General features: G+C 39.4%; 1 protein-coding gene across 10 annotated transcripts in view; it reads left to right on the top strand.

The window, feature by feature from the left end:
- The window catches only part of eml1 (EMAP like 1), a 191,754-nt gene that overhangs the window by 98,717 nt on the left and 78,037 nt on the right, over positions 1 to 15,000 (top strand). For 7 of the 10 annotated variants that reach the window (XM_039740941.1, XM_039740946.1, XM_039740939.1 and 4 more), the window contains exons 2-3: positions 985 to 1,167; positions 1,586 to 1,657. In XM_039740941.1, coding sequence (XP_039596875.1) covers positions 985 to 1,167; positions 1,586 to 1,657 — 255 coding nt within the window. The remainder of the gene's footprint in view (positions 1 to 984; positions 1,168 to 1,585; positions 1,658 to 15,000) is intronic. The other 3 variants (XM_039740943.1, XM_039740948.1, XM_039740947.1) reach the window with 1 other exon arrangement.

Here is a 15,000-nt window from a genome sequence, read left to right as displayed (position 1 = left end):
GCAATTTATGTGTGGATTTACTGATTTGGTTTAGTACGGTACATACTGTTTGTATAAGATTGTTGCTATGTTTTGGGAACCTCCATATTGCATGTTAACTATTTCTGATTGTATTCTGTTGCTCTTTGAGACTCTGTATATCTAATTGAAATGGCTTGGTTTGGTGGAAAGCTACAATATGTCAGTCTTGAAGTGCTTCGAACATGGGAAAGTCCATATTTATCTTTATTATCTTATTTTGGTGATAAAGTTATGAAAATTACGATGAAACAACAAAAGAGCATCAAAAATAACCCACAACAATTATTTCATGCAATATGTAAAAGAGAGACCCCCCTGTATAACCCTATCCCACCTTTTTGGAAGGAACAAAGGGTGAAAAGTACAGAGGTGCAAGGGTAGTCCCACAAAAATGTCAAAAGAGGCAAGAGAAGAGAAAAGAAGGAAATGTGTCCACTGAGTGGAGGTTATTCAGTCCCCCACCAAGGAAGGAAAGATTGACTACTTGTCGAGACGTGAAGATTGAAATTGAAAAATTTGGATTTTAAGATATAAATGGAGAAAGAACTGAAAATATTTATCCTTAATTTAAAGTGTTTTCCTCCCTTTTTTATTTTACAGAGATGATGCTTGCTTCTAATGAACAATCTGTATTACTAGCCTTAGATTAGATTAGAAATTAGCATGCATAAAATGAGCTGAAAAATGCTGTATTTAAACCTGTTTAAGTTGCATATTCCACAGGAGTCAATTTGATGACAGTTTGAGCAACAAGTAATTTCAACAGTTATGACTGTTAGCTGATCAACCCCTATTTGCCATTCTGAAAAGGAATGACACACAAATGAAAAAGCAGAAGACTTGACACTTTAAGATGCAACATCAGTATCTTAGCACCATTACCTTTGGGAATTCTTGTTGTTCCTGGCTCTTCCTAGTTTTTCAGGATCCTTGATTTTGATACCCATTTCTGTCTGTTTCCAGATGACAGTGCCTCTGCAGCCAGCAGCATGGATGTTACGGACCGTATCGCTTCTTTGGAGCAGCGAGTCCAGATGCAGGAGGATGAGATTCAACTTTTAAAGTCTGCTTTGGCAGATGTTGTAAGACGGCTGAATATCTCAGAGGAGCAGCAGGCAATGCTGAACCGAAAAGGACCTACCAAAGGTAAGCCTCCATGTCAATTTATTGCTCTGTCTTGATTAATCAAAGAGCTGAAAATTAATCCTCATATTTCTGAGATATCAACTTTTTACATTTCAGAAAGTTTACTGGTAAAATTAAGTTTAACTAATTGAATAATACTGTTTCATTTAATTTATGAATCCAGCATAATCTCAAATTTGATTATATGTGAGAAAGATCAAGATGATGAAGCTTCTTTGTATTCTCACACTTTTACAAATCATCGTTTCTGACAGATTAGATCTGCCATCTTTGCTTACTCCTTTTCTCCTTTCTTATTTTGTTGTCCATTTCCCTCTTTCTCTGTTTATACCATAGTTTTTATGCAAATGTTTTCATTCTTTTTATGGTATGTCTTTCATTTTTTCCATCTTATAATTTATACTAAAACTTTCTACAGATTTAGATCCTTCCACCATCAAAAAAATAGATGACTTTGAGGCTGATAAGTCAGGCATTGCAGCCAAGCCTGGTAAGAAGTACTGACTAACCATCTAAGACTGTTTGAAACTCTGCACTAAAAATACAGTTGATACTGACATAGCAAGAAACATCCAGCACTGAGACATACAACTGCTTTAAAATATGGACCATAGTTTTGATTAACTGCTTAATGAAAGGCTGTTGTGTCTTATTTACTGGTATTCTTTACCAAAAAAGGGTTGCCTTAATGCTAATTGAGTTGGATATCAGTTATATTAGAAAATCTGCTTTTAGTGAAGCTTTTAATTTTGGAAATATCCAGAAATCACAGGGAACTAAGTCAGGTGAAAAGGCAGGATGATCTAATTGGGTAATCATTTTGGCCAGAAAGTCATAATGAATGATCCACTTGTCAGGCCACAATTTGGGTCTTTTTCTTTGAACATAATCTCTTCAGTTCATCTAAATAGCATTGTTGGTTGATTGTTTGTCCCTGTTCAATAAATTCTTGGTGGATTATTCCTTTGTGATCAAAGAAACACACCAGCATGATCTTAAACTGTGAGCGCAACATGCGTGCTTTTTTTAGGGTGCGGTGAACCTGGTGATTTCCATTGTATGCTCCGTCACATCTTCTCGCCCATCTTTGAACTTCTTGTGCCACTCAAACACAGTTGACTTTTTCATAGCATCTTCACCATATGCCACTTGCAACAGTTCCAGTAGCGCATTTGCTGATTTTCGCACTATATTTAATATCAATATATTGCTTTAAATTTCAGTCACCCATTTTTACGCCAAAGTGAACACACAGATATCTATTACTTTTCCAATAGCTAACTAACAATTGGCTCTATCAGTTTGCAATTTATACTACACGTATTAGTTAAGACATGTTCAGACACGAATACTCATGTGATTTCGACACAATGAAGTCACAGGTACAAACCGGATTCCAAAAAAGTTGGGACACTAAACAAATTGTGAATAAAAACAATGCAATGATGTGGAGATGACAAATGTCAATATTTTATTTGTAATAGAACGTAGATGACAGATCAAACGTTTAATCTGAGTAAATGTATCATTTTAAAGGAAAAATATGTTGATTCAAAATTTCACGGTGTCAACAAATCCCAAAAATGTTGGGACAAGTAGCAATAAGAGGCTGGAAAAAGTAAATTTGAGCATAACGAAGAGCTGGAAGACCAATAAACACTAATTAGGTCAATTGGCAACATGATTGGGTATAAAAAGAGCTTCTCAGAGTGGCAGTGTCTCTCAGAAGCCAAGATGGGTAGAGGATCACCAATTCCCACAATGTTGCGCAGAAAGATAGTGGAGCAATATCAGAAAGGTGTTACCCAGTGAAAAATTGCAAAGACTTTGCATCTATCATCATCAACTGTGCATAACATCATCCGAAGATTCAGAGAATCTGGAACAATCTCTGTGCGTAAGGGTCAAGGCTGTAAAACCATACTGGATGCCCGTGATCTCCGGGCCCTTAAACGACACTGCACCACAAACAGGAATGCTCCTGTAAAGGAAATCACAGAATGGGCTCAGGAATACTTCCAGAAACCATTGTCAGTGAACACAATCCACCGTGCCATCCGCCGTTGCCAGCTGAAACTCTACAGTGCAAAGAAGAAGCCATTTCTAAGCAAGATCCACAAGCTCAGGCGTTTTCACTGGGCCAGGGATCATTTAAAATGGAGTGTGGCAAAATGGAAGACTGTTCTGTGGTCAGACGAGTCGCGATTCGAAGTTCTTTTGGAAATCTGGGACGCCATGTCATCCGGACCAAAGAGGACAAGGACAACTCACGTTGTTATCAACGCTCAGTTCAGAAGCCTGCATCTCTGATGGAATGGGGTTGCATGAGTGCGTGTGGCATGGGCAGCTTGCATGTCTGGAAAGGCACCATCAATGCAGAAAAATATATTCAGGTTCTAGAGCAGCATATGCTCCCATCCAGACGTCATCTCTTTCAGGGAGGACCCTGCATTTTTCAACAAGATAATGCCAGACCACATTCTGCATCAATCACAACATCATGGCTGCGTGAGAAGGATCCGGGTACTGAAATGGCCAGTCTGCAGTCCAGATCTTTCACCTATAGAGAACATTTGGCGCATCATAAAGAGGAAGGTGCGACAAAGAAGGCCCAAGACGATTGAACAGTTAGAGCCCTGTATTAGACAAGAATGGGAGAGCATTCCTATTTCTAAACTTGAGAAACTGGTCTCCTCGGTCCCCAGACGTCTGTTGAATGTTGTAAGAAGAAGGGGAGATGTGAAAATGGCCTTGTCCCAACTTTTTTGGGATTTGTTGACACCATGAAATTCTGAATCAACATATTTTTCCCTTAAAATGATACATTTTCTCAGTTTAAACTTCCGTGATTTATGTTCTATTCTGAATAAAATATTAGAAGTTGGCACCTCCACATCATTGCATTCAGTTTTTATTCACGATTTGTATAGTGTCCCAACTTTTTTGGAATCCGGTTTGTATATATAATATACAGGTGCATCTCAATAAATTAGAATTTCATCAAAAAGTGAATTTATTTCAGTAATTCATTTCAAAAAGTGAAACTCATATATTATATAGATTCATTACACACAGAGTGATATATTTCAAGCATTTATTTCTTTTCATTTTGCTGATTATGGCTTATAGCTAATGGAAACTCAAAATTCAGTATGTCAGAAAATTAGAATACAGTACAATCCCTCTTAACTGGCCTTGCATTAACCGGCCGACGGATTAACCGGCCTGTTAAAATAAAATATATATATATTTTTTTTTTAATCCAGAGTTCTTCTTTATATGTATGCACTGCCTTCTTTCCTGGAAGGTGAGAGGTATTTTAAAACCAACAAACAACAAAACAGTGTTTAAGTTAAATAAAGTGCAGTGTATCAAACGTCTTCTTTAAATAAATAATCCATTAAAACAAGTGAATTAGTGGAGGTTAAAATCCATTAGTAACAAAACAAGTCCTTTAAACAAACAAGTTTAAAACAATGGCTGGAAGCAGTCTCTTAAAATCCAAAGCACGGTGCCATCTTCTTTCTATCTGGCAGCTCCCCTGCTTTTCCTATCGGGCTTACCTGCTCCTTACCTGCAGGTGCAGCTGCCTTCCACACTGGTCCGGTAGCCCTCCAATCACTGGCTATGTCGGTCTCCATCTGGACCGAGACTTGGGTTCTTTCCCCAGCAGCCAGGGCGCTCACACTGGGGCTAAACCAGCCCAAAGCCTCCACAACTGCCACTGCCTTTCAACGGCCAGTCGTCTTCAATACCAGTCATTCCAGCTCCGTGATCGCTGAACCGATCGGCCGCACATACCACGCCCCCTTGCTAAGCCGCGAGTGCAACGATTATTTATTTAAAAAGTGGCCTTTTTGACTTGAGCTGTGGACCCGCTACACCACTGTCCAGTCGTTGTACGAGAAAAAAAACAGTTTGCGAAATTGTGGATGAAGCCTTGTGGAGATGGTTTCTTCAGGAATGTCAAAGAGGTACAGTACATACCTTAGAAATATTTTTCTACTTGAAAATAGGTATGCATCGGATTAACCGGCCAAAACAGCAACCGGCCATGGGTCCAGTCCCGAGGTGGCCAGTTAAGAGGGATTGTACAGTATTGTGAAAAAGTTCAATATTGTAGACTCATGGGGTTAGACTCCACTCAGCTAATTAACCCAAAACACCTGCAACGGTGTCCTGAGCCTCTAAATGGTCTCTCAGTCTGGTTCAGTAGGCAACACAATCACGGGGAAGACTGCTGACTTGACAGTTGTCCAGAAGAGAGTCATTGATACCCTCCACAAGGAGGGTAAGCCACAAAAGGTCATTGCTAAAGAAGCTGGCTGTTCACAGAGTGCTGTATCCAAGCATATTAATGGAAAGTTTAGTGGTAGGAAAAAATGCGGCAGAATAAGGTGCACAACCAACAAGGATAACTGCAGCCTTGAGAGGATTTTGAAGCACAGCCCATTCAAGAATTTGGGGGAGATTCACGTGGAGTGTACTGTGGCTGGAGTTGGTGCTTGAAGAGCCACCACACGCAGACGTATCTGGAACATGGGCTATAACAATCGCATTCCTTGTGTCAAGTCACTCGTGAACCAGAGACGCGTTGGAACCTTCTTACCTGGGCTAAGGAGAAAATGGATTGGACTGTTGCTCAGTGGTCCAAAGTCCTGTTTTCAGATGAAAGTATTTCATTTGAAAATCAAGGTCCCAGAGTCTGGAGGAAGAGTGGAGAGGCACAGAATCCAAGTTTCTTGAGGTCCAGTGTGAAATTTCCAAAGTCAGTGATGATTTAGGGAGCCATGTCATCTGCTGGTGTTGGTCCACTGTGTTTTATCAAGTCCAAAGTCAGCGCAGCCATCTACCAGTAAACTTTAGAGCACTTCATGCTACCCTCTGCTGACAAACTGCCAAAAGTACCAATACCTGGTTTAATGACCATGTATCACTGTGCTTGATTGGCAAGCAAACTCGCCCGACCTAAACTATGGGTATTGTCAAGAGGAAGATTAGAGACACCAGACCCAACAATGCAGACATGCTGAAGGCCGCTATCAAAACATCCTGGGCTTCCATAATACCTCAGCAGTGCCAGAGGCTGATTGCCTCCATGCCATGCCGCATTGATGCAGTAATTCATGCAAAAGGAGCCCCAACCAAGTATTGAGTGCGTACATGGACATACTTTTCAGTAGGCCAACATTTCTTTATTAAAAATCATTTTTTATCTAATACTGTCGTTTTCTGAGATACTGAATTCTGAGTTTTCATTACCTGTAAGCCATAATTAGCAAAATTAAAAGAAATAAACGCTTGAAATATACAGTATCACTCTTTGTATAATGAATAGAGGTCCAGAGAAGAGTGACTAGGCTGATTCCAGGGCTACAGGGGTTGAATTATGAGGAAAGATTAAAAGAGCTGAGCCTATACAGTTTAAACAAAAGAAGATTAAGAGGTGACATAATTGAAGTGTTTATAATTATGAAGGGAATTGGTACAGTGGGTCGAGACTGTTATTTTAAAATGAGTTCATCAAGAACATGGGGACACAGTTGGAAACTTGTTGAGGGTAAATTTCGCACAAACATTAGGAAGTTTTTCTTTACACAAAGAACCATAGACACTTGGAATAGCGACCAAGTAGTGTGGTAGACAGTAAGACGTTGGGGACTTTCAAAACTCGACTCAATGTTTTTTTGGAAAAAATAAGTTGATAGGACTGGTGAGCTTTGTTGGGCTGAATGGCCTGTTCTTGTCTAGAGTGTTCTAATGTTCTAATGAATCTATATAATATGAGTTTCAAATTTTGAATTGAATTAAAGAAAGAAATTAACTTTTTGATGATATTCTAATCTATTGAGATGCACCAGTGTGTATGTGTGTATGTGTGTATGTGTGTATGTGTGTATGTATGTATGTATGTATGTATGTATGTATATGTATATAAACTGCTCAAAAAAATTAAAGGAACACTTTGAAAACACATCCTCCTGGATATCTATACTGATATAGACTGGGTAATGTGTTAGGAACGAAAGGATGCCACATCGTTTGATGGAAATGAAAATGAAAATGATCAACCTACAGAGCCCTGAATTCAAAGACGCCCCAAAAATCAGAGTGAAAAAATTATGTGGCAGGCTAGTTCATTTTGCCAAAATTTAATTGCAGCAACTCAAAATTGTACGCAGCACTTTGTATGGCCCCTGTGTTCTTGTATACATGCCTGACAACATCGTTGCATGCTTCTAATGAGATGACAGATGGTGCTGTGGAGGATCTCCTCCCAGATCTGGACCAGGGCATCACTGGGCTCCTGGACAGTCTGAGGTGCAACCTGGTGGCATTGGATGGACCAAAACATAATGTCCCAGAGGTGTTCTATTGGATTTAGGTCAGGAAAGTGTGGTGGCCAGTCAATGGTATCAATTTCTTCATCCTCCAGGAACGGCCTGCATACTCTCACCACATGGGGCCAGGAATTGTCGTGCACCAGGAGCCACTGTACCAGCATAGGGTCTGACAATGGGTCCAAGGATTTCATCCTGATACCTAATGGCAGCCAAGGTGCCTTTGTCAAGCCTGTAGCGGTCTGTGTGACCCTCCATGGATATGCCTCCCCAGACAATCATTAACCCACCACCAAACTGCTCATGCTGAATGATGTTACAGGCAGCATAATGTTCTCCATGGCTTCTCTAGACCCTTTCACTTCTGTCACGTGCTCAGGGTGAACCTGCTCTCATCTGTAAAAAGTACAGGGCACCAGTGGTGCATCTGCCAATTCTGGTATTCTATGGCGAATGCCAATCGAGCTGCATGCTGCTGGGCAGTGAGCTCAGGGCCCGTGGGACATGGGGCCCTTGGGTCACCCTCATGAAGTCTTTCTGGTTGTTTGGTCAGAGACATTCACACCAGTGGCCTGCTGGAGGTCATTTTGTAGGGCTCTGGCAGTGCTCATCCTGTTCCTCGTTGCCCAAAGGAGCAGATACTGGTCCTGCTGATGGGTTATGGACCTTCTATGGCCCTCTCCAGATCTCCTAGAGTAACTGCTTGTCTCCTAGAATCTCCTCCATGCCCTTGAGACTGTGCAGGGAGACCCAGCAAACCTTCTGGCACTGACACGTATTGATGTGCCATCCTGGAGAAGATGGACTACCTGTGCAACCTCTGTAGGGTCAGGTATAAGCCTCATGCTACCAGTAGTGACACTGACTGTAGCCAAATGCAAAACTAGTGAAGAAACAGTCAGAAAAGATGAGGAGGGAAAAATGTCAGTGGCCTCCACCTGTTAAACCATTCCTGTTTTGGGGGTCATCTAATTGTTGCCCCTCTAGTGCATCTGTTGTTAATTTCATTAACACTACAGCAGCTGAAACTGATTAACAACCCCCTCTGCTACTTAACTGACCAGATTAATATCCCATAAGTTTCATTGACTTTATGCTATACTCTGATTAAAAGTGTTCCTTTAATTCTTTTGAGCAGTATATATACAGTATATGTGTATATGTATGTATATATATATATATATATATATATATATATATATATATATATATATATATATATATATATATATATATATATATATATATGTGTGTGTATCTATACTAATAAAAGGCAAAGCCCTCATCCATCACTAATTCTCCAACTTCCCGTGTAGGTAGAAGGCTGAAATTTGGCAGGCTCATTCCTTACAGCTTACTTACAAAAGTTGGACAGGTTTCATTTGAAATTCTCGCCTAATGGTCATAACTGGAAGGTATTTTTCTCCATTAACTGTAATGGGTAGAGCTGCAAAAGGCGTAGGAGGAGTTTAGGTGTGACATCATCACGCCTCCCGCGTAATCACGTGAACTGACTGTCACGCAGTGCGTAGAAAACCAGGAAGACCTACAAAAGCGCTTAAGAAAACATGCATTATATAATTGAGAAGGCAGCGAAACAATATGAAGCGAGCGAGTGGCATATACTACCATATTCATGAGTGCTGCTACCTCGGAAAGAAAGCAAGATGTAAACCTAAACTTTAAATTAAGTTCATAGACAGGCTACGCTGGCGTTTCACATGCCCACAGGTAATCACGGGATACAAGTTTAATGAGAGGGCCTTGGGATATAAGCGAGAGTTTTGATCACTTTGTAACTAAGTTAAAATTGTAGGTGAAGGGTGTGCTTATGCAAATTCCGAGACTGTGTTTGTGGGGATTGACAGTTAAAGGCGGTGGGGGAGTCACGTCATCATCTCCCTCCCATTTACCTCAAGTTAATACACACGCTGTCTCTATAGAGTTTCAACACACTGAATCCTCCAGGCACTACTTACAAAAGGTCACATTGACAAGCGTGTTACGCTATTTTTAAAATCTTTCCTTTTCTTAGCACAAGCACAGCTGAGAAGCTTTGATGCATGTGCTCCATATAGCGTTGAAAAATTAATGCATTTAATCACACTTTGCATTACAAGCAAAGGGAGCTTTTGTCAATGCATGATTTCCTGGTACACGATTACATTGATCAAGCATCCCGATTCATTTTACCCTTACCACCTTAGTTTGAGAAAGTATGAAAAAATATGAGGTTAACACAGAAAAACAGATCACCAATTCAAGCTTTATGAATAATCGATTAAGCCATCAATAATTGTTTTGGTAAAGCCATCCTCCTTCCATTTTATAATTTTTCCGCCACTAGCCATGATTAAATGAGCGGTAAAAAGTAAAAGCTGAAGCGAGGGTGACTTATTTAGGCAGGAATATATATGATAGCAACACTCATGACAATGTCAATCATGTTACGTTATTATTAAAATGTTTCCTTTTCTTTTCATTACTTCTTTAACACACTACTTCTCAGCTGCAAAGTATATTGCTAGTATATATATATATATATGTATATATATATATGTGTATATATATATATATATATATATGTATGTATATATATATATATGTATATATATATATATATATATATGTATGTATATATATATATATATATGTATATATATATGTATATATATATGTATATATATATATATATATATATATATATATATATATATATGTATATATATATGTATATATGTATATATATATGTGTGTATATATACTGCTCAAAAAATTAAAGGAACACTTTTAATCAGAGTATAGCATAAAGTCAATGAAACTTATGGGATATTAATCTGGTCAGTTAAGTAGCAGATGGGGTTGTTAATCAGTTTCAGCTGCTGTGGTGTTAATGAAATTAACAACAGATGCACTAGAGGGGTAACAATGAGATGACCCCCAAAACAGGAATGGTTTAAAAGGTGGAGGCCACTGACATTTTTCCCTCCTCATCTTTTCTGACTGTTTCTTCACTAGTTTTGCATTTGGCTACAGTCAGTGTCACTACTGGTAGCATGAGGCGATACCTGGACCCTACAGAGGTTGCACAGGTAGTCCAACTTCTCCAGGATGGCACATCAATACATGTCAGTGCCAGAAGGTTTGCTGGGTCTCCCTGCACAGTCTCAAGGGCATGGAGGAGATTCTAGGAGACAAGCAGTTACTCTAGGAGAGCTGGAGAGGGCCATAGAAGGTCCATAACCCATCAGCAGGACCAGTATCTGCTCCTTTGGGCAAGGAGGAACAGGATGAGCACTGCCAGAGCCCTACAAAATGACCTCCAGCAGGCCACTGGTGTGAATGTCTCTGACCAAACAATCAGAAACAGACTTCATGAAGGTTGCCTGAGGGCCCAAATGTCTACTAAGCCCTGTGCTCACTGCACAGCACCGGGGAGCTCAATTGGCATTTGCCATAGAATACCAGAATTGGCAGGTCCACCACTGGCGTCCTGTGCTTTTCACAGATGAGAGCAGGTTCACCCTGAGTATATGTGAAAGACGTAAAAAGGTCAGGAGAAGCCGTGGAGAATATTATGCTGCCTGTAACATCGTTTAGCATGACTGGTTTGGTGGTGGGTCAGTGATGATCTTGGAGGCATATCCATGGAGCGACTCACAGACCTCTACAGGCTAGACAACAGCTACTTGACTGCCATTAGGTATCAGGATGAAATCCTTGGACCCATTGTCAGACCCTATGCTGGTGCAGTAGGTCCTGGTTTCCTCTAATGCGACAATGCCCGGCCTCATGTGGCAAGAGCATGCAGGCAGTACCTGGAGGATGAAGGAATTGAAACAATTGAATGGCCTTCACGATCCCCTGACTTAAACCCCAATAGAACATCTGTGGGACATTATGTTTCGGTCCATTAGGCGTCGCCAGGTTGCTCCTCAGATTGTACAACAGCTCAGGGATGCCCTCATACAGATCTGGGAGGAAATGCCACATGACACCATCCGTCGTCTTATTAGGATCATGCCCGACGTTGTCAAGCATGCATACAAGCTCGTGGGGGCCACACAAGATACTGAAAGATACTGAAAAGCATTCTGAGTAGCAGAAATTAAGTTTTTGAAAAAATGGACTAGCCTGCCACATCTTCATTTCACTCTGATTTTAGGGTGTCTACACAATTGAGCCCTCTGTAGGCAGAAAACTTTTATTTCCATTAAAAGACTTGGCATCCTTTTGTTCTTAAGACATTGCCCTGTCGTTATTTGTATAGATATCCAACTTTATATTGAGATCTGATGTATCTAATGTGTTTCTTTAAAGTGTTCCTTTTAATTTTTGTGAGCAGTGTATATCTATCTATATATATATATATATATATATATATATATATATATATATCTATCTATATATTTATATATATTTATATTTATATATATTTATATATATATATTTATATATATTTATATTTATATATATTTATATATATATATTTATATATTTATATATATAATATGTATGTATATATGTATGTATGTATCTTTGTATGTATGTATGTATGTATGTATGTATGTATGTGTATATATATATATATACACACACACACACAGTGGGTACGGAAAGTATTCAGACCTCCTTCAATTTTTCACTCTTTGTTATATTGCAGCCATTTGCTAAAATCATTTAAATTAATTTTTTCCTCATTAATGTACACACACATATTGACAGACAAAAAATAGAATTTTTGAAATTGTTGCAGATTTATTAAAAAAGAAAAACTGAAATATCACATGGTCCTAAGTATTCAGACCCTTTGCTCAGTATTTAGTAGAAGCATCCTTTTGAGCCAATACAGCCATGAGTCTTCTTGGGAAAGATGCAACAAGTTTTTCACACCTGGATTTGGGGATCCTCTGCCATTCCTCCTTGCAGATCCTCTCCAGTTGTGTCAGGTTGGATGGTAAACGTTGGTGGACAGCCATTTTTAGTTCTCTCCAGAGATGCTCAATTGGGTTTAAGTCAGGGCTCTGGCTGGACCATTCAAGAACAGTCACAGAGTTGTTGTGAAGCCACCCCTTCGTTATTTTATCTGTGTGCTTAGGGTCATTGTCTTGTTGGAAGGTAAACCTTCGCTCAGTCTGAGGTCCTTAGCACTCTGGAGAAGGTTTTTGTCCAGGATATCCCTGTACTTGGCCGCATTCATCTTTCCCTTGATTGCAACCAGTCGTCCTGTCCCTGCAGCTGAAAAACCCCCCCACAGCATGATGCTGCCACTGCCATGCTTCACTGTGGGGACTGTATTGGACAAGTGATGAGCAGTGCCTGGTTGTCTCCACACACTGAGGAGAGGCAAGACACATGACAGCCCACATGGAGTTTGCTAAAAGACACCTCAAGGACTCTGAGATGGTGAGAAATAAGATTAGATAGAACTTTTTGGCCTTAATTCTAAGCGGTATGTGTGGTGGCATATATATTTATATATATATGTGTGTGTGTGTGTGTGTGTGTGTGTGTATATATATATATGTATATATGTGTGTATATATATATATATATATATATATATATATATATAATATATATAATATATAATATATATATATATTAATGCAAATATTTAATCAGTCAATCAAATGGCAGCAACTCAGTACATTTAGGCATGTAGACGTTGTCAATACACCTGCTGAAGTTCAAACCAAGCATCAGAATGGAGATGAAAGGTGATTTAAGTGACTTTAAATGTGGTGTGGTTGTTGGTGCCAGATGGACTGGTCTGTGTATTTCAGAAACTTCTGATCTACTGAGATTTTCACACGTAATCATCTGTAACAGGCAACTGTGGCTACAGTTTGCGTGGTCTCACCAAAATTGGACAATGGAAGATTGGAAAAACGTTGCCTGATCTGTTGAATTTTTATTTGTGCTGAGACATTCAGATGGTAGGGTCAGAATTTGGAGTCAACAACATGACAGCATGGATTCATCTTTCCTTGTATCAATAGTTCATGCTGCTGGTGGTGGTGATGTAATGGTGTGGAGGATATTTTTTGGCAAAGTTTTGGCCCCTTAGTACCAGTTGAGCATTGTTTAAATACCAGAGCCCTCCTGAGTTCTATTGCTGACCATGTCCATCCCTTTATAACCACGTTGTACCCATCTTCTGATGGCTACTTCCAGTAAGATAACACGCTATGTCACAAAGCTGAAAACTTCTCAAACTGGTTTCTTGAACATGACAATGAGTTCACTGTACTCAGGTGGCCTCTACAGTCACCAGATCTCATTCCAGTATAGCACCTTTGGGATGTAATAGAACAGGAGTTTGCATCATGGATGTGCAGCTGACAAATCTGCAGCAGATGTGTGATGCCGTCTTGTCAATATGGACCATAATCCCTGAGGAATGTTTCCAGCAACTTGCTGAATCTATACCAGGAAGAATTATGGCAGTTCTGAAGGCAAAAGGGGGCCCAACCCGGTACTAGCAAGGAGTACCTAATAAAGTGGCCAGTGAGTGCATATAAATAGTATGTATATGCATATACATATACAATATATGAGGGACGTTCAGAAAGTTTCCACACTTTTTATTAACTCTATTTATTAGAATTTAAAAACAAATTTCATCAATTTTGTACATAGTCACCTTCATTTGCATTGCAATTTTCCCAGCATTGTACCAACTTTTTAATGCCCAATTACTACTCCTCTTGCCTTCACTGTTTCCAATGAAAATATAAAAGTTATGAAACTTTTTGAATGTCCCTTGAATATACACCAGAATGACAAAACAGGACGAAAGTTAGAAAGAAAAATGCCTGAATTGGCAGTCCGTTATGCAGGCATATTGCTATTGGTATAAAGGTGCTGTATGTTGGCTGATGTGGTTTGAAGAAGTTGCACAATTTAGAAAGTGACAGGGATATGTTAGACTTGCAAGCCAAACAGATTTTTTGATAGGATGGATTTGACCCACTGCCTATATGTTGCGCATGCCTAATGTTAAGCACAATCGTCCTGTATAGGAAGGGTACAAACTGCTTTGGTATAAAACACTTGCAGAAGCATGTCCAAAAACTGCCACTGTTTTTCATCTAACAATTTTTTGTGTGCATGATCTCTTGGCAGTAAAAGCAACAAATCTACATAATTAACATTTTGCCTGCTAGTGAGCTGTAGAGCATGCCAGTGGAACAAGCCCCCCATGCTGCCTGTATACTGCTTGACCATCAGTCTGTGCACCTGAAGTTTGTTTGGCTGTAGCAATGGAAATTCATGCATCATAGATCCAATTAAAAACAAACTGCCTTACTGTGAGACAAATGTTCTTCATCTTATTTGCATATCACTTTGGGAAATGGTTAAGGCTGTTCCAGTAGAGTTCAGATCATTAATTTGCTTTCTTTAAGGCACTCTGCCCCCAGAGAAAATGCTTAGTAATATTAATGTAAGTATTATTAAAAATATCAGATTTAAAAAATCCAATACATGT

The sequence above is a fragment of the Polypterus senegalus genome, chromosome 18, assembly GCF_016835505.1.
Source record: "Polypterus senegalus isolate Bchr_013 chromosome 18, ASM1683550v1, whole genome shotgun sequence".
NCBI lineage: Eukaryota > Metazoa > Chordata > Cladistia > Polypteriformes > Polypteridae > Polypterus > Polypterus senegalus.
The sequence above is the reverse complement of the archived record's forward strand: the minus strand, read 5'-3'. Positions and strand labels throughout refer to the sequence as shown.